Source organism: Lepidochelys olivacea (genome assembly GCF_965140295.1).
Source record: "Lepidochelys olivacea isolate rLepOli2 genome assembly, chromosome: 4".
Classification (NCBI taxonomy): Eukaryota; Metazoa; Chordata; order Testudines; family Cheloniidae; genus Lepidochelys; species Lepidochelys olivacea.
Genome location: NC_140414.1, coordinates 148,932,569 through 148,950,833, shown reverse-complemented (window position 1 = coordinate 148,950,833; position 18,265 = coordinate 148,932,569). Strand labels below are relative to the sequence as shown.

General features: G+C 64.5%; 2 protein-coding genes across 2 annotated transcripts; both read right to left on the bottom strand.

Moving 5' to 3' along the window:
- Positions 1-2: 2 nt before the first annotated feature.
- WBP1 (WW domain binding protein 1) lies at positions 3-7,355 on the bottom strand. Its single transcript, XM_084626593.1, has 4 exons — positions 7,230-7,355; positions 2,954-3,056; positions 2,285-2,446; positions 3-1,678 (listed from the first exon to the last, which is right to left on the bottom strand). The coding sequence occupies exons 1-4, from the start codon at positions 7,302-7,304 to the stop codon at positions 996-998; spliced, it is 1,023 nt and encodes a 340-aa protein (XP_084482719.1). The 5' UTR covers positions 7,305-7,355; the 3' UTR covers positions 3-995.
- A 1,906-nt stretch (positions 7,356-9,261) lies between these two features.
- INO80B (INO80 complex subunit B) lies at positions 9,262-16,633 on the bottom strand. Its single transcript, XM_084626994.1, has 5 exons — positions 16,439-16,633; positions 15,457-15,652; positions 14,959-15,077; positions 14,225-14,400; positions 9,262-13,830 (listed from the first exon to the last, which is right to left on the bottom strand). Exons 1-5 carry the CDS (start codon positions 16,488-16,490, stop codon positions 13,366-13,368), a joined length of 1,008 nt encoding a protein of 335 aa, XP_084483120.1. The 5' UTR covers positions 16,491-16,633; the 3' UTR covers positions 9,262-13,365.
- Between the last annotated feature and the right edge of the window lie 1,632 nt (positions 16,634-18,265).

The window sequence follows — 18,265 nt, the reverse complement described above, 5'->3', positions numbered from 1 at the left end:
GCTGTAATTCCACATCTCTTTAATAATGAGAACTACTTTCCCCCCGAGCACAGACCCGCAGGCTGGGAGCAGAGCTGAGTGTGGCAGGCAGCCCCCAGCCCAGGCCAGTCAGTTGCCCGCCCCCACCCCTCAAGCACCAGGTTGCCCTGGGGAAGGCCTGCTAGCTGCCCCAGGCTCCCCAAGAGCAGCACTTGGGGAGGGGGAGGGGGTGCTGGGCAGGAATAATCTGATTCGTGCAAGTCCACAGAAATCCAGTCCCCGTGGGAACTCTACAGGGAGGGGAAGGACCCGGCCAGGGGCATGTGCCCTGGCAGGGCAGCGCTACACATGGTACCCAACAAATGACAGCAGCACGCAGAGTGAGGGACGCACATCGTCTACAGAGAGTCAGTTCGGGGGAATACGCTCTCCCCAGGGGCTCCATGCCAACAGAGTCCACACCCCAGGGAGGGGTCAGTCAGCCACATGGTGCTGGTGCCAATTGTCCCAGAGCCAGCACACAGCCCAAGCAGAGCTGGGCGTGGGGGACCCCACACTGCAGAGCCAGGGGCTGCCTGCCAGGGAGGGGAAGCCCACCCAGGGTGCTGGTGAGCATGGAGCCCCAACACTCCCCGTCACAATGGCTCAGGAGAGGGAAGGGCCCAGAGGCAGCTGCCCTGGCCCCAGCTCCACCCTCGCTGCCTGGCATGAGGCAGCCAGGGGCCCCAAGGAACAGCCTCTCAGCCTCACGCAGGTCTACACACCCCACACCAGAGGGCAGGATGCCCAGGCAGCCCACCAAACAGGGTAAGGGCATGGGACAGAGACAGCCAGCAGGCAGGGGCCAGAGCAGCAGCTCAGCCGCCTCGGCCAGGAGCACAGAGGTGGGGGCTGATGGGAAGGGCCGCTCCAGCACCATGGAGGTTACGGGGAGGGGAGCTGGGGTCACAGGACAGGAAGCGGGGAGCTGCTGTCTGGGGCAGCCCTGGCCACAGGGTCAGCACCCAGCTCAGGGCTCAGACAGGCAGGGCAGGCGAGCCGGGCTCCTCACTGCCCCCATCGCTTTGGAGCCCACAGAGACTCTTGCGCTCCGAGAGCTGGGGGGACTCAGGCCCCACCTTGCTGAGCAGGTGCGTCTCCTCCTCACTGTCCTCCCCGCCCTCCTCCTCCTGGCAGCGCCCCACCTCAATACCCGAATCGCCCGTCAGGCGCCGGTGCCGGAAGTGCTCACTGCTGTCCCCCTGGGCCGCGCCCTCCTCCTCCCCCACGCACTCCTCCTCCTCCTCCTCGATGTCTGAGCAGCGGTGGTAGTCAGCCTCGAAGAAATCCACGCTGGAGGAGAAGAGGGTCTGCTTGGTTGGGGCCTCGCAGGGGGCCGGCTCCTCGGGCAGCTCCCAGCTGGCGCCCGTGCCCGTGCTGCTGCTGCCGCCTTCCTCGCTGGGCGTGCTGGCCTGGCTGCGCTCCGTCTCCTCCGTGATCTGCACCGACAGTGACGTGCTGCTGGGCGAGGTGAGGCAGCTCGACTCGCACGAGCAGCTGGTGAAGTTCTCCGAGCTGGGAGACAGGGTCAGGGGACTGGAGCCCAGGCGGCTATGCGGCCCGCCCAGCTGGGCCAGGATGGTGCTGTAGGGGGGAGGAGGGGTGCTGGGACGGTGAGCCACCTCCTCGTAGGCGGGCAGCTTAAAGGAAGCCAGCATCCCTGGAGGGGAGAGAGTCACCTGAGAACCCAAAGGGGGCCAGCCACAACCACGGTCCTCCCCGCAGCAACCCAGCCTGCTTCCCACCCTGTGAGCCCAGCTCACCTCCAGGCCTTGGAGCTGCCCTTCCTGTCAGCCCCCAGTTGAGTGCTCCTGGCATTGCCCCCTCTGCCCCAGACAACCTGCCCCACAGAAACTGCCCCCCCATTGCATGTGCCCACCAGGCCACACCCTTCCCCACCACCCTCACCCCACAAGCTACTGCTCTCATTGTGCTCCCTGGGCTGGCCGCCCCTTGGGGTCCAGCACCACGCCAGAGATTTCACACCTGAGCTGGTAAGGAAGCAGCCTCAGACCAGGGTGCTCCCCGCCCCAGTTCCTATAGCCCCCAGTGGAAGATCTGGTCCCATGCACTACTTTCCAGCAACAGCAGGGTAGGACCTAGACTGGCTTTCCAGCTCAGGGATCTGAGAGCCCCAGCAGGGCAAGCATGGCCCTGCCTGGGTGGGGATGGCCAGCGCCACACACACAGGGCCAGACTGCCCGAGCTGAGCTCCCACCCCAGCCCAGCGATCAGCGGGAGAAGAGCAGAGGCTGTGGGCACTCACTGAGATCCATCATGGAGGTGGGGTAGTTGCAGGCACCGTGGTAGGCGATGAGGTTGATCTCACGCTGCCGCTGCTGCTGCTGCAGGCGCAGTTTGGCCCGGCGGTGCCGGTAGGCGCAGCAGCAGCTGAAGAGGATGAGAATAGTCCAAAGGAGCCAGAACCCTACAGACAGGAGAACTCTTGAGAACAACCCTCCTCCAGGAGCCACCTTCCTGTCCACAGCAGCCCCCAGCACCTCCTGCTGGGAGAGGCTGGGACTGGAGCAGCCAGGAGCTCCCCCCAATCACTACCCCGGCTCTGCTCCCTACAGCGCCCCTTGCTGGGCCGGGCCAGGCCAGGAGCAGCCAGGAGCTCCCCACCAATCAGTGCCCCGGTCCTGCTCCCCACAGCACTCCCTGCTGGGCCAGGCCAGAGCTGGAGCAGCTGGGAGCTCCCCCCCACAGCCAGCACCCCAGCCCTGCTCTCTGCCAGAAGAGGCGGAGAATAACTCCCATCTGGGAGGATTTAGTTGGGGATCGGTCCTGCTTTGAGCAGGGGGTTGGACTAGAACCTCTTGAGGTCCCTTCTAACCCTGAGCTTCTCCGATTCTATAAATAAGGATCCCTCAGAGGCAGGTGCTGGCCCCAACCCTTCAGCAGCCTAGTGCCGCGCCATCTCCTCCCCACTCACACCACAGCTCGTAGTAGTAGGTGCAGCATCCAGTCTCTCCACAGCAGTGGCCAGTCTCACACACATAGGGCTGGTTCTTCACCCCTGGGCAGTATTCCCGGGCCTGCCGGGAGAGGACCTGGCATTACACTCCACAACCACCCCACCAGTCCCCTCCCCAAAGTGTGTGTCGCCCTCCCACGGCACCGTACTGGCACCCTATTAGGAGCCCAGGCCCTGTCGGGACATCTGCAGGGGAGCCCAGGAGCCACCTACGTTGCAGGTTGGTTGGCAGCAAGCTGAACGAGCCACAGCTCAGCAGCAGGCTCAGACAGACCCTGCTGATCTCCCTGCTCAGCTGCAATGGCTGAAGGTCTCCTAGCTGCATGATGCCCGCAGCAGCGCTCCAGGACACAGGCTGAGCGTCCACGGAGCCTCTGGTGGAGCCTCTGACGCAACTACGAGCGGGGCCAGGCCAAGTCCCCCGAAGCACACAGAGGGGTCAGGCTGACGCAGGTGAACCGACCCCGCTGGTCCCTCACCCCCAACACATACATTCCTCTATGGAGCCAGCATACCACCCCAGGGCTGCAGGTCAGCACTAACCTGCTACAGCACCAGCTGCCACTGAGGGTGAAGTGTCCCTATCTGGTTAAGGGGATCCCACCCATTGCAGCACCTCCTCTCTACACAAGTCTGGAGCCAGGCACTCTCCCCAGGGGGCCCCTCTCTTCACCTGCACTTGGCTCTCCAAGGTCCCCTACCGAGCCTCTCTTCAGGTCACATCATCAACATCCCTTAAGGGTGCCCCAGCGGGCTGTCCCGTTCTTTAAGCTGGGGTCATGGCTATCTCCCTCCCTTTCCTGTAAGGAGTCTCCTCCTCATCCGGAGCAGTCCTGAGCCTTTTCAAAGCCTCTGAGACCTTGTCTACACAGACCTGCTCAAGTTTAATTTTAGGTGTGATGTGAAACCAATACAGGCCCAGTCTCCTGAGAGAGCTGCACCATTTGGATTAAAGGTGAGATTTTAAACTGATTTCGTCCAGCCAGTGCACAGTCCTGTATGAATGGTCTATTCTGGTTTAAATCAGGCTTATTGTGGTTTGGCTTAAGTCAGTCAGAAATCAACTGACCCTAAGCAGACACCAGAGTACCACTGTAGGAGGCAGCCCAGATCCCTAAGCTGGTTTCAAACCCTAAGTGAAGCCAGTGCATTTCCCTGAAAAAGGTACAAGTCCCTACACAGATGCTCTTCGTTTGCTGTAAAAACAACTGGTTTTGATTTCGCTCCGGTCCAGTCTACACTGGGAAAGGTTTGCTGGTAAAGCCGCACGGGGGCAAACCGCGGAGGCCAGGGAACGTCTACTGGCCAAAGTGCTGGCACGGCGTAACCAGGTCCCCAGATCCCATCAGGGGCACGGCAAAGGCAGGTCTGCGCTACCCCGGGGCTTTGCCAGGACACAAGCCATCAGCCCCCAGCAGCAGCGTCACTCTACCGGGGTCAGCCTGGCCTCGGGCCCGGCTCATGTCCCAGCCGCGTCTAGACCCAGACACGGCCCTGCCACGCTGGGGTCCCCATGTAGGCGCATAGTGTGGACGGGAGCCCCCAGCCCTGCTGGGGGGGGGAGGATCAGGCCAGAGCAGGGGGGGGGGGAATCAGCCCATGGGGAGATCAGGCTGGGGGGCGGGGAGGAGAGATCAGGCTGTAGGGGTCAGGCTGTGGGAGGGGGGAGGGTCATGGGGGGGAGAGATCAGGCCAGGGAGGGGGTCAGGCCGGGGGCGGAAAGGAGATCAGGCTGGGGGGAGGGAATCAAGCTGAGGGGAGGGGAGAGAGGCCCGGGGGGAGCGAAGAGCAGAGCAGGCTGGGGGGGGTCGGCCCAGGGGTTGAGGGAGAGCAGGCTGGGGGGGACGGCCCGGGGGGGGTGAGGGAGAGCAGGCTGGGGGGGACGGCCCGGGGGGGGGAAGCCCGGGGGGGTTGAGAGAGACCAGGCTGGGGGGGGGTCGGCCCGGGGGGGGTGAGGGAGACCAGGCTGGGGGGGGGCGGCCCGGGGGGGGTTCAGGGAGACCAGGCTGGGGGGGGGCGGCCCGGGGGGGGTTCAGGGAGACCAGGCTGGGGGGGGGGCGGCCCGGGGGGGGGTGAGGGAGAGCAGGCTGGGGGGGTGAGGCCCGGGGGGGGGTGAGGGAGAGAGCAGGCTGGGGGGGGTGAGGCCCGGGGGGGGGGCTTGAGAGAGAGCAGGCTGGGGGGGGGGCGGCCCGGGGGGGGGTTGAGAGAGACCAGGCTGGGGGGGGGGGGCGGCCCGGGGGGGGGTTGAGAGAGACCAGGCTGGGGGGGGGGCGGCCCGGGGGGGGGTTGAGAGAGACCAGGCTGGGGGGGGGGCGGCCCGGGGGGGGGGGGTTGAGAGAGACCAGGCTGGGGGGGGGGCGGCCCGGGGGGGGGGGTTGAGAGAGACCAGGCTGGGGGGGGGGGCGCCCCGGGGGGGGGGTTGAGAGAGACCAGGCTGGGGGGGGGGGGCGGCCCGGGGGGGGGTTGAGAGGGACCAGGCTGGGGGGGGGGGCGGCCCGGGGGGGGGTTGAGAGGGACCAGGCTGGGGGGGGGGCGGCCCGGGGGGGGGTTGAGAGGGACCAGGCTGGGGGGGGGGCGGCCCGGGGGGGGGTTGAGAGAGACCAGGCTGGGGGGGGGGCGGCCCGGGGGGGGGGTTGAGAGAGACCAGGCTGGGGGGGGGGCGGCCCGGGGGGGGGGTTGAGAGAGACCAGGCTGGGGGTGGGGTCGGCCCGCGGGGGGGTTGAGAGAGAGCAGGCTGGGGGGGGGTCGGCCCAGGGGGGGTGAGGGAGACCAGGCTGGGGGGGGGTGAGGGAGACCAGGCTGGGGGGGGGTGGCCCGGGGGGGGGTTGAGGGAGACCAGGCTGGGGGGGGTGAGGCCCGGGGGGGGGTTGAGGGAGAGGAGGCGGGGGGGGTGTGTGGCCGGGGGGGGGTTGAGAGAGAGCAGGCTGGGGGGGGTGAGGCCCGGGGGGGGGGGCTTGAGAGAGAGCAGGCTGGGGGGGGGGCGGCCCGGGGGGGGGGGCTTGAGAGAGAGCAGGCTGGGGGGGGCGGCCCGGGGGGGGTGAGGGAGACCAGGCTGGGGGGGGGCGGCCCGGGGGGGGTGAGGGAGACCAGGCTGGGGGGGGGCGGCCCGGGGGGGGGGTTGAGAGAGACCAGGCTGGGGGGGGGGCGGCCCGGGGGGGGGGGTTGAGAGAGACCAGGCTGGGGGGGGGGCGGCCCGGGGGGGGGTTGAGAGAGACCAGGCTGGGGGGGGGGCGGCCCGGGGGGGGGTTGAGAGGGACCAGGCTGGGGGGGGGGCGGCCCGGGGGGGGGTTGAGAGGGACCAGGCTGGGGGGGGGCGGCCCGGGGGGGGGTTGAGAGGGACCAGGCTGGGGGGGGGGCGGCCCGGGGGGGGGTTGAGAGGGACCAGGCTGGGGGGGGGCGGCCCGGGGGGGGGTTGAGAGAGACCAGGCTGGGGGGGGGGCGGCCCGGGGGGGGGTTGAGAGAGACCAGGCTGGGGGGGGGGCGGCCCGGGGGGGGGTTGAGAGAGACCAGGCTGGGGGGGGGGCGGCCCGGGGGGGGGGTTGAGAGAGACCAGGCTGGGGGGGGGGGGCGGCCCGGGGGGGGGGTTGAGAGAGAGCAGGCTGGGGGTGGGGTCGGCCCGCGGGGGGGTTGAGAGAGAGCAGGCTGGGGGGGGGTCGGCCCAGGGGGGGTGAGGGAGACCAGGCTGGGGGGGGGTGAGGGAGACCAGGCTGGGGGGGGGCGGCCCGGGGGGGGGGTTGAGGGAGACCAGGCTGGGGGGGGTGAGGCCCGGGGGGGGGGTTGAGGGAGAGGAGGCGGGGGGGGGTGTGGCCGGGGGGGGGTTGAGAGAGAGCAGGCTGGGGGGGGTGAGGCCCGGGGGGGGGGGCTTGAGAGAGAGCAGGCTGGGGGGGGGGCGGCCCGGGGGGGGGGGCTTGAGAGAGAGCAGGCTGGGGGGGGCGGCCCGGGGGGGTGAGGGAGACCAGGCTGGGGGGGGGGCGGCCCGGGGGGGGTTTCAGGGAGAGCAGGCTGGGGGGGGGGCGGCCCGGGGGGGGTTTGAGGGAGACCAGGCTGGGGGGGGGCGGCCCGGGGGGGGGGTTGAGGGAGACCAGGCTGGGGGGGGGGGCGGCCCGGGGGGGCGGTGAGGGAGACCAGGCTGGGGGGGGGGCGGGGCGGAGCCGGCGGAAGCCCGGCCGGGGAGGGCCCTGGGGCCGGGGAGGAGCCGGCCGGGGCCGGAGCGGCCGGGCCCAGCCCCCGGTACCTGCTGCTGCTGCTGCCGGCCCAGCAGCGCGGCCCAGGCCCCCTCGGAGCCGCCGCCGCCCCCGGGCCGCTCCATGGCGCCGCCTACAGCCCCCCGCGGCCCCGCTCCTGCGCCGCCGCCGCCGCCCCGGCCCCCGCCGCCCGCCGCCGCCCCGGGCCCGGGGCCGCCGCCGCCATCCCGGCCGCCCGGCCCGTCCCCTCAGCCGCCGCCATCGCGCCGCCCCGCCCGCGCGCCGCCCTCGGCCAATCCGCTCCGGCGCGGCGGCCACCCGCCAATCGGCGCCGCTCCCCGCACCCGGCCTCCGCCAATCAGCGGCAACCCACCTGCAGCCGCCCGCCCAACAACAGGAGACAAAGAGACCGAGACCCGCCCCCGGCGATGACTGACAGGAAGCTTGGCCAATTGAGAGCGTATTCCCGCCTCTCGTAACGTGACTGCCAGCAGGTCTGGCCAAACGCAGGGCTGAGCTCGGATTTGGGAGTGACTGACACATAAGACAACCAATGGAAGATGGACACCCGCCCTCTAGGTGGAACTTAACAAGCATCTGCCCAATGGAAGGAGAGATCCACCCCCAAATTTTTACTGATAGGGGTCGTGACCAATGGAAACCACACACTGGCAGCTAGGAACGTGACTGGCAAGGGAGTCAGCCAACAGAACCACCGGGCAACCCTCTCTGGCACTAATGCCTACGGTGCGCCCTCTGCTGGCGGTTCCCGGCAGGCGGTGCAGAGGCCCGGGGCGGGGGGCGGCCGGGTGCACGTGCAGTGTTGGGGCCGCTGTGCCCAGGGCAGGCGGGGGTGTGGGGCGCTGTGCAATGGGGCAGGCGGGGGTGTGGGGCGCTGTGCTATGGGGCAGGCGGGGGCGTGGGGCGCTGTGCAATAGGGCAGGCGGGGGTGTGGGGCGCTGTGCAATGGGGCAGGCGGGGGTGTGGGGCGCTGTGCTATGGGGCAGGCGGGGGCGTGGGGCGCTGTGCAATAGGGCAGGCGGGGGCGTGGGGCGCTGTGCAATAGGGCAGGCGGGGGTGTGGGGGTGTGGGGCGCTGTGCTATGGGGCAGGCGGGGGCGTGGGGCGCTGTGCTATGGGGCACGCGGGGGCATGGGGCGCTGTGCTATGGGGCACGCGGGCGTGTGGGGCGCTGTGCAATGGGGCAGGCGGGCGTGTGGGGCGCTGTGCAATGGGGCAGGCGGGCGTGTGGGGCGCTGTGCCCAGGGGCAGGCGGGGGTGTGGGGGTCTGGGGCACTGTGCAATGGGGCAGGCGGGGGTGTGGGGCGCTGTGCCCAGGCACTGGTGCTGCCTAAGGAGTCAGGGCATGTTTCTGATTGCCCAGGCGGCTCCATGCACAGGGCAGAGCAGAGGCTGGCCAGGGCCAAGTGTCTGCGGCAGAGGGTGGGGATGTCCCTTGTGTTGGCACTTGGCCCAGTGCCCTCTGTACAGGCACTAGGCTCCTACAAGTGGAGTCACTCACAGACGTCCCACCACTTCCAAACTAGCAGGGTCTGGCTACAGTCTAGTCTCCGTTTCCCCTTCTGGGGCCTTAGGGCAAGCATCCAAACGTAGACCTCTGACCCCCTTCCCTGGGATGTGGGGCCCAGCAGGCCTTGACCCTGCACTCAGTGTCTCAGAGGCTCTCCCCGAGTTCCCTCCAACTCAGGATGTAACAAGGCTGCCCGTGGGAGCCAGCTGAGGTCACTCAATCAGGGTGAACTGCAAACAGAACAGGGCAGACAAACCCCAAAGGCTGGTGGATATTTCAATATTTAGATTTACCAAGCCAGCCCAAAACAGCCTCTGTATCACCTCCCTGGGTACTCAGACGTCCAAACAACGCAGTTCCCTTAAAGTGCCTGGCCTCAGGCCTCCATCCAGACACACATCAAATATATGATGATAAATTCTGACAATCTTACTTCGTCATATCAAAGAAAAGGTTCCCTCAATCCTAGAGGATCAGCCACACACCCAGGTCAAATGATAACTTAGATCTTACCCAAAATACATGCTTATAGTCAATTCTTATTAACTAAACTAAAATCATTATTTTTATTAAAAAAAGGAGAGAGAGAGTGTTGGTTGAAAGATGAATATACAGACAGACTTCAGTTCAATTTCTTGAGGTCCAGTTACATAGCAGAGGTGGTGAGTTTGTAGTTGCCAAAAGTTCTTTTCGAAATAGTCCCTAGGTTATAGTGCAATGTCCATATTCAGGGTGACTCCAGCCAGTGACTGGGGATCTCAATTCTTATGGCTCAGGGTTTCCCCTTCTTGAAACCCAGAGCAGATCTGAGATGAAGAAGGATCGTGTCCCAAAGTTTTTATACATTTCCTGCAGCCTTTTTGGCTTGAGAGAATAAGTGTAAGCTTCTGCCTCCCAACCATGCTGGCAATTAGCACAGGGTAATTTATCCCTTAAACAGTTCAGCTACAGGTTATCACAACCTTCAGAGAGACATATAGACAATGATACTATTTCACTCAAGTGTCTTCCTAAATGTTAATATTCCTTTTTTGATCTTTGAATCCAAGCTATAGCCATAGACAAGACTTGTTTGCTGACATCACAAGACCTGAGCCAACATCTACTCTTCTATCTCTAACCATGCCGGCTGCATTTCACAGCTCTATTCATTTCCATCTCTTCCTAACCAGTCTTTAAAGTTCGGCCCTGGGTCAGGTCAGTCTGTGAGTTCATTGACTCTTTCTGGCACTGTGTCACCTTTCAATGAGATATTATATTACATTCCTAACATCACAGGGGGCACCTAGTTTGACCCTGGTGCGGCCAAAGGGCAGGAAAGCAAGGCACACATCCTCAGCAGAGGGATTTCTTAACCCAGCCACTTTACCCAGAAAACCTGGGAGTATTACAGCTCTTTGAAAACAACAGAAAGCCTGAGACATCCGTCCCTTCTTCAGAGTCACACTAGGCAGAGTCCCTTCTGCCCTCTGGCTCATGCAAGCCCTTCTTACAAGTGGCCACAGCCGGCCAGCAGAACCCCACTCTTAAACAGGGCCACCACCTCTGTGCCGTGTGCTCCCACGCTCAAGTTCCATCTCCCTTCTGGGCCCTTGTATGGAAAGGCGGCTGTTCCATGGGGGTGAGCCAGTAGTTGAGAGTTATACAGAGTGGATGCCTCCTACCCTCATGCATTCTTCATGGGGGCTCTTACTGCTGGTCCCTCTGAGGTGTTAAATACCTTTCCCAGGCAGGGCAGCCACCTAGACTGCAACACAACAGGCTGGGCTGGTCTGAAGTAGTGCGGCCACAGTGCCAATATTTCAGCGAGGCACAGAACACTTCACAAGCTGATACAGGCATATCCCACGCTGCCCCAGCTCCTGTCTTGGGATGGTCATGGCATAGTCAGGACTGGCCCCAGAAAAGCGCCGTCTCCTGAACAGATGAGCTTTACCCTTATTGTAGATTTCAGAGCAGCCGCCGTGTTAGTCTGTATCCACAAAAAGAACAGGAGGACTCGTGGCACCTTAGAGACTAACCCATTTATTAGAGCGTGAGCTTCCGTGAGCTACGGCTCACTTCATCGGATGCATCTGTAGCTGTAGCTCACGGAAGCTCACGCTCAAATAAATGGGTTAGTCTCTAAGGTGCCACGAGTCCCCCTGTTCCTTATTGTAGAGAGGCCATTGTGCCAGCGGAGTAGAGTTCTCCTCCTCCCAGAGACGTAAGGGATCTCTTACCTTGAACTCGATTTGCAGTCCATGGGAAGCCAGTGCAGAGAACCAAGGACAGACCTGCTGGGCACTGTGCTGGGGAGATGCTTTGCTGTGTTCGGTAGCAGCTGGAGTTTCCTAAAGCTGGTGGCTTCACGCCCAGCGCTGCTGCTTTGCTGTAGTCCAGCTGGGAGGTGACGCAGGCTTGTCTAACCAGGCCCAGGTCACTGGCCACCAGGATGGGACGGCGTCTCCTAGCCAGCCAGAGGGGGTAGAAACCTTTACTTGTGAGTGCTGTTTTGTGAGAGTTCAGTGTCAACGAGGAATCTAGGAGCCTCCTAAACTACAGACTGAACCAACCACGTGTGGGCATGAACTTTCCACTAACGGGGACTACGCCATGGCTGCAAACTGGTCAGAGTGCTTCCCTCTGCCCTCCAGCATCACCTGCGTCTTGCTGGGTTTCAGCTTCCGCCAGCTGTTCCTCGGCCTTGAGCCCATTTCATCCACGCTTGGCGCTAGTGTTGTAGTCGTGCATGATGGATAAATAACAGAGCTGCGTCTCACCTGCATATTGCTGTAACCAGCTCACTTCCCATCCCCCTGTGCCCCGTCGCCCGTGGGATACTGCTGTATGGTCGGGCCCAGGGTAAGGCACTCCAATGGTTTGAGTCCTTCCTGAGGAGAGATGGGAATCTGCACCTCCATTGATAGGCCCCTCATCTGGGGAGTCCCACGGGGATCAATTCTCTTGGCTATTAGGAAAAACTTTTGGACATTAGGAAAAACTTTTTCACTAGGAGGGTGGTGAAGCCCTAGAATGGGTTACTTAGGGAAGTGGTGGAATCTCCTTCCTTAGAGGTTTTTAAGGTCAGGCTTGACAAAGCCCTGGCTGGGATGATGTAGTTGGGGATTGGTCCTGTTTTGAGCAGGGAGTTGGACTAGATGACCTCCTGAGGTCCCTTCCAACCCTGATATTCTGATTCTATTATTCTTCCTGCTCCTATTAACGTCGACCTGCAGCCAGGTGACACGGGTCACACCAGACACTGGGGCACAGCAGCGGGAGACACGAGAAGAGTGAATGACACTGGGCGAGCGACCCTTGGCTACATCTCGGCTCTGGGATCAGGCCCCACAGCCTCTGCCTTGCCCCACAAGACTTACTGCCCTGGCCGCTCCCCCAGGGGACTAGATGATGAAATCAGGGTGCTCTGGAAACATCCCCTGGGACCTGGTGCGAGGGGCTCTGGAAGTGGGGTGGCCGAGGCCACAGGCTGGGCAGCCTTTCCCCCCTCTGCATGGAGCAGAGACTGGCCTGCTTTCACCAACAGAACCCAAAAGCCCAGAGCTCCCCCACAACCCACCAGCCTAGCCCCGAGATCAAAGAGAGGCTCCCACCGGCCCACATCAGGGAAGCAACAGATGTTTCTTCTGTACTGTGGGGTTTAATGAATGTTACAGGTAACAAACCCCCGGCCCCAAGGAGAGCATGAAGGGGCCCTGCAGGAGGGTGACGAGCAACACCCAGTCTGCCCTGCAGCATCCCACCAGACACGCTCCCACCTTCCCGTGCACAAACATGGTGGTCTGAGCTCCTGAGAGCTGGAGCGAGGAGACAGCGAGCCAGGCCCAGGCAGCCATGCCCTGACGGTCTTGGGGCAGCCCAAAGCCCACTCCCTGGAGAAACATCCCATCCCGTCCCCCACAAGCTCCGCTAACTGCTTTGACCCCACTTGACTGCCTCCCTGCATCAATAGTTACAGCGTGGGTGGTACTCCTACTGTCACTCACACATCTCCAAGGGCCTCCCCCGGCCCCACAACACCTGCCCTGGGTGGGAGGGGCGCTCTGAGCACATCCAGAGACTTTCTCCCCAGCCAATGGGGCTGGCTGATTTACGTCTCCTGTACCTGGGCAGAGCAGAGCAAAGAGCCCCTCGGTGTATGGGCCCAGTCAGTCCTTCCACTGGCAGCTGGAAGAAACCACCCACAGCCCTCCCTCCCCCAAGCACAGCAGAGCTCAGCACTGCCGGCAGGCAGGCACCGAAGGGTGGGATATGCCTCCTCGTGGCAGGGCCTGGTGACACCACGCAGCTGAGCCCAGTCCCAGCTCATGCCGTTCCACACCCCTCCCAGTCACCAGGGCGGGTGGGAGAGACACGGGGAGGCCAGGCTGCATGGAGCCTAAGCTGCACTGGGGCCCCCAGGCTGCCCTGGGGCAGACAGGCCCAACCCTGCGGCGACTCTGGGCTCAGACATGACTCAGCTTTCAGGGAATGAGCTAGTCCTAGTAGGGGTCCCAGATGCCAGGGTCCTCAGCTCATAGTCAAAGGGTAGCAGCTGCATCCTGAGCTCATGGAGAGCGAATATCCCCCCTGGGCCTCCCTAGAGGGACACAGGGATCTTCAGCCATGCCCTCGAAGAGTTGAGCCCGGCAGCAAGGGTCAGCGCCTGGAGCCCTAGCCGACTGCCTCCTGCAGCTGCAGGTTCTTCTGGTAGCAGGCAAAGCTGCAGAGGGGCACGCCGGTGCGTGAGCAAGAGTAACGCTTGCGGTTGGGGCAGCCGCTGACCCCACAGGTGGTGGGTGCGGGCACGGGCGGCAGCGTGCAGGGCAGCAGGGGCAGCGTGACCCCAGGCGGGAAGGACACGGTGATCCGGTCCACGGTGTTGCAGTAGCGGATCATGGGGCACGGGGCCTGCTTGGCCTTGCGCTCCCGCAGTGTCTTCACCTTGGCCTTGTTGGTCTTGGTGAGGCGCTCAATGGTCTGGTTCTTGTTCTCCTCCGCCTTCTTGGCCGCCTGCAGGCGCCGCTTGCGGGCTCGCTCCTCCCGCTTCACCAGCATCTCCTCCGTCATCTCCTTCGCCTTGTAGCCCATGGGCAGCTCCAGGAGCGGCTGGCTCTGTTGCTTGTGCAGGAGAGCTTTCTGCGGGGGGCACAGAGCAAGAGGGACGGTCAGGCTGAGGGGGCTTTCCCCGCTGGGGGAGGGGCTCCAATCCAGCCCCGGCTTGGGGGAGATTGGCTGGCTTTGGGGAGTGTGCATGTGTCAGGGCCTCCCTGTGCAAGGAAGGCAGGGAGCCCGGCAGGACATGGGGCTCTAAAGCCCCACGCATGGGAGAGCTTTGGGCACAGGGGATTCTGTGCTACCCTGGCTGCTCTCTGTACCAAGCAGGCTGCTGCAGCCACAACCCCTGCACATGTCTCAGCCGCCGCCCTGTACACATGGGCCACCCGCAGCCTTCCTAGGCCACATGGGAGGGAGGGACTGACCCCTACAGCAGCTCCCAGTCTGCACAGCTCAGGCTCCCAGCCCCCCTCACCTGTCTGGCCGTGAGCAGCGACTCATCCACCTCCTTCTTCAGCTCGCCGTTGTCGTCCAGCTCGCCCTTCTCCAGCGCATCCAGCCAGCGCTCCTCCTCCTCGTCCTCGCGGGCAGGGAAGCAGCTCTCCGAGTCCAGGTCCGGCAGGGGCGATGGGTCCAGGTTACTGTCTTCATCTGCGCAGCCCCAGGAGGGAGACACAGTGTTACCACCTGTCCTGGGCCCCCTGTAACTCCCAGTGGTTGGCCTGCTCCCAAGAAACTGTTCTCTCCAGGGGCAGATGCCCAACAGACCCCTACTAGGACCTGGCTTTACACTTCCTCTGGCCCCTGGGCATAGGATCCGTCTCTGGCTCCCACCAGGGGAAACCCCAGAGCATGGCAAAGCTCAGCCCTGGCTCCCCGGGCAGCACCCACAGCCTCACTAGCCAAGCCGGAACAGAGTCAAGGGAGCAGCCCAACACGGGGGAGAAGCTGGGGTCCCCCAAAGCTGTTTACATCTATTTTGTTACTGCCTATGGGAGGGAAACAAGAGCACTCAGAGCTTGGTCGGGCGAATGTGGGATCACCTGATACCTCCCTGCCCCAGGGACCTCATCCCACCCCAGGGCTCCCCCCAGCCATGCGGCTGCCCCAGGATCCTCTCCCCACCCTTATCGGGGGCTGGGCTTCCTTGCCTGCTGTTTGGGAATGCTGCAGAGCTGTACAGCGAGGATCTCCCCCTTTAGCACTCACCCAGCCAGGCCCGATACTGCTCAATGGGGACCCCCTCCATGGGCTCGTCCTCGTCATCCACGACCATCAGGGGGGAAGGCGAGCGCGGCACCTCGGGGATCACTGTGAAGGTCGGCACACTGGAGAGACAGCCCAGACCCTGCCCGTTAGGTTGGAGCAGAGTTTGCTTGCCCACACAGAGACCCACACTAGGATCTGTGGGCTTGCGTCTACCCGCACAACACCAGCATTGGCCCCTGTAATGGCTCCAGGGCAGAGGGCCCATTGGTCTGTTCTGGGGAGGTGGGAGGCAGGGCGGGGACACAGGGCGAGGGGGGCCTGCTGATCCGATAGGGCCTGAAGGGAGAGACCTGGCTGGTCTGACCCGGGCATGAATCCTGGCCCTGGTCTGGTCACTACAGCGAGTCCTATTTTGAAATATAAGCCTTGGCCCCAAAAATGTCACACATCCCGCCCAGTGCCCCCGTCACCCAGAGCGGACGCTGGGGTTCCCCTTACCTCTTGGTGCCCAGGATCTGCCCCCCCAGCTTGATTTTGAGCTTGAGCTGGGGCTTGGGGAGCAAGGGGCTGGACTCCAGGGTCTCGGCGGAGAAGCTGGTGCCCCCGGTCTCGTGGTGATGCCTCTTCTTGTGCTTCTTCTTGTGCTTTTTGTGCTTCTTCTTGTGGGAGCCGGGCCCGCCGGGCTCGTCCTGGTCTGGGGACACGCGCAGTCACCTCACTGGCCTGGGGCGTTCCCGGGGGGCTGGGCCACAGGAATAAGCTGCCTCGACCCCCCGGGGGAGGGGGTGAGACCCACCAGGCCCCTCCCGGCTCCTCTGCCCCCTGTCCCGCTCCCGCCCCAGCTCCTGCTTGGCTGGCTGGGGGCCCCATGGCTGGGGCAGGGAGCAAGCGCAGGCCCTATATAACTCCCAGGTCCCGCTGAGCCCCCCGCCACCCGCCGGTCCCCAGTCCCCGCCCACTTCCCTCCCCAGCGCAAAGGGCCCCAGTCCCTGCCCCCCCGGGCCGCTCCCTCCCACCCCCCCGGGCCCCAGTCCCCGCCCACTTCCCTCCCCAGCGCAAAGGGCCCCAGTCCCTGCCCCCCCGGGCCGCTCCCTCCCACCCCCCCCGGTCCCCAGTCCCCGCCCACTTCCCTCCCCAGCGCAAAGGGCCCCAGTCCCTGCCCCCCCGGGCCGCTCCCTCCCACCCCCCCGGGCCCCAGTCCCCGGCCGCGCCCCGGTTCCCGCCCCCCCCCCGGCCGGGCCCCGGTTCCCGCCCCCCCCCCGGCCGGGCCCCGCTCCCTCCCCCCACCCACCGACCGGTCGCCGCCCCCCTCGGCCGCCCCCCCCCGGGCTCCCCTCCAGACGCTCCCCCCTCGCCCACCGGGCACCGGGCCCCAGTCCCCGCCCGCTCCCCCCGGCGGCCCGAGCCGTTACTGCTGGGAGAGGGGGGCCCCGGGGCCAGCAGCGGCCGGGCGGGGGGGGGGACCGCGCTCGCTCCTCACCCGCCTCGGCCCCCTCCATCCTGCCGCCCGCTCGCCGCCACGCCTTGCTCATCGGGCCAGGCTCCGCTACGGGCCGGCAGCCCCGGGAGGGCTATTCCCGACGGACCCGGCTCCGCTTCCGCCCCGCACAGCGCTCAGTCGCCGACCGTTCCCCCGTGGCCAGCGGCCATCTTTGTTCGGGGCGCAGTCCCCCGCTAAAGGGCTCCCCCTAGAAACACGCCCCTGGGCACTTTGTGCCCGGGCCAGAGCAAAGGTCCGGGAGGAGCTGCCCCTGTGGGGCGTGTGGCCTGCGCACTAGTGAGCAGCACCGGGGTCCTACAGCCCCCAAACCCAGCCAGGCTCCGTCCCACTGGCAGCCAGTACAGAATTCCCCCTCCCACACTGTCCCAGCCGGCAGGAGCCTCCCCCATCCCTGGCTTAGGGGGTGTGACCCATTCCCCCCCCCCCCAGGGACTGGCAGAGCCTGCTACCAACACAGCCCGCTGCTGGCGCTGCTCCAGGGCACGTGGGTTTGTTGCTAGGGGCTTGGGGAGCTGCCTCCTGCACATGGGGAGCCACTGAGCTGGTGAAAGGGAGAAGAAGGGACTAGATTGTCAGCTGTTCTATGCTGGTACAGTGCCTGGCGCGAGGGAGTCCTGCTCCGTGATGGGGCCCACACACCACCGCAGCCAAATAATAAGTAACGATAAAAGGGCACTGGACTGGGACAAGGGATCAGGTGGGATTCCCACCCTGGGACTTAGGAGTTCAATTCCTGGCTCTGTCCAAGACTCCCTGTGTGACCTCGGCTAAGTCATTTAGACTCTCTGTGCCCCAGTTCCCGCCTGTGCAATGAGGGTAGCCCTAGCCTGCCTCCATTGTGAGGCTCATATCATTCAGATAGGGCCCGGGGAAGTGCTTAGATAGAGAGAAGGGCAGCAGAAGGCACAAGTCTCCCCACCCCGCAGGCAGAGGCCCTAGGAATAGGGTGAGCAGATTTGCAAAGAGGACTGTAGTGGGGGAGAAGGGGCATGGAGGGCAGCCAGTGCAGTGCACGTTTTCACTGGGTGTGCACTGGGGGGGCCAGCGGCTTCTCTAGCATTGGAAGGAGTGGGGGCAACGCAACTGGGGGTCCATGCACAGAAGCGTCTGATTTCACTGCCTTAAGCAGCTAGTGACATGAGGGGAAGGATGGTCCAGGGCTTTGGGCATTAGCCTGTGAGGCCTGGGGTCAAGTTCCTGCTCTGCCCCAAACTCCCTGTGACTTTGGTACGTCGCTTGGTCTCCCTGGGCCTTGGTTCCCACCTGTAAATGGGGGGAAGAGCGTGAGGATGAATTTGCTAAGAAGATTGCAGGGTGGCCAGCTGCCCGGTAATGGAAATGAGGGGCATTCATTCACCCTGCCCATGAACCAAGGGTCTCCCTTGGCCACACGCTGTCCCCACGTCAGCTTGATGCAGTGTTGTCGGAATGGAGCTGTGCAAAGAGACCCAGCATTTCTAGTAGGCGTTGACGCTTCAGCCTTCCTGGGGCAGTGCGTCTGCACTGGGCATAGGCCCCCCCGTGCAAGGGTCAGTCTCCTGCCCCCTTACTGCTGACTTGCTTGTGATCACTGGTCCTTCCCCCAGGTCTTGTGTTGCCTGATTACATCCATCCCAGAGGGTCCAAAGTCTCCCCATGCACACTCCTAGCTCCCTCCCTTGCCTCCCATCCAACACAGGCAAAGTCCCTTCCACCCTCCTGCTCTGACGCACTGGATAAAGGGCCAGCGCTCCCTCGGTGTGTCCCATGTGTGCCGCTGCCAGGCCAGATGCCAGATCTTGCCCAGGCTGTGGGCATTAGCTAAGG

Coding starts and splice junctions, on each gene's coding strand:
- WBP1 (XM_084626593.1), bottom strand. CDS start 7,304: ATGGAGCGGCCCGGGGGCGGCGGCGGCTCCGAGGGGGCCTGGGCCGCG. Junction 3,057..7,229: donor GCCGGCAGCAGCAGCAGCAG/GTACCGGGGGCT, acceptor CTCTCCCGGCAG/GCCCGGGAATACTGCCCAGG. Junction 2,447..2,953: donor CTACTACTACGAGCTGTGGT/GTGAGTGGGGAG, acceptor TCCTGTCTGTAG/GGTTCTGGCTCCTTTGGACT.
- INO80B (XM_084626994.1), bottom strand. CDS start 16,490: ATGAGCAAGGCGTGGCGGCGAGCGGGCGGCAGGATGGAGGGGGCCGAG. Junction 15,078..15,456: donor CAGATCCTGGGCACCAAGAG/GTAAGGGGAACC, acceptor CTGTCTCTCCAG/TGTGCCGACCTTCACAGTGA. Junction 13,831..14,224: donor CGCTGCTCACGGCCAGACAG/GTGAGGGGGGCT, acceptor TGCCCCCCGCAG/AAAGCTCTCCTGCACAAGCA.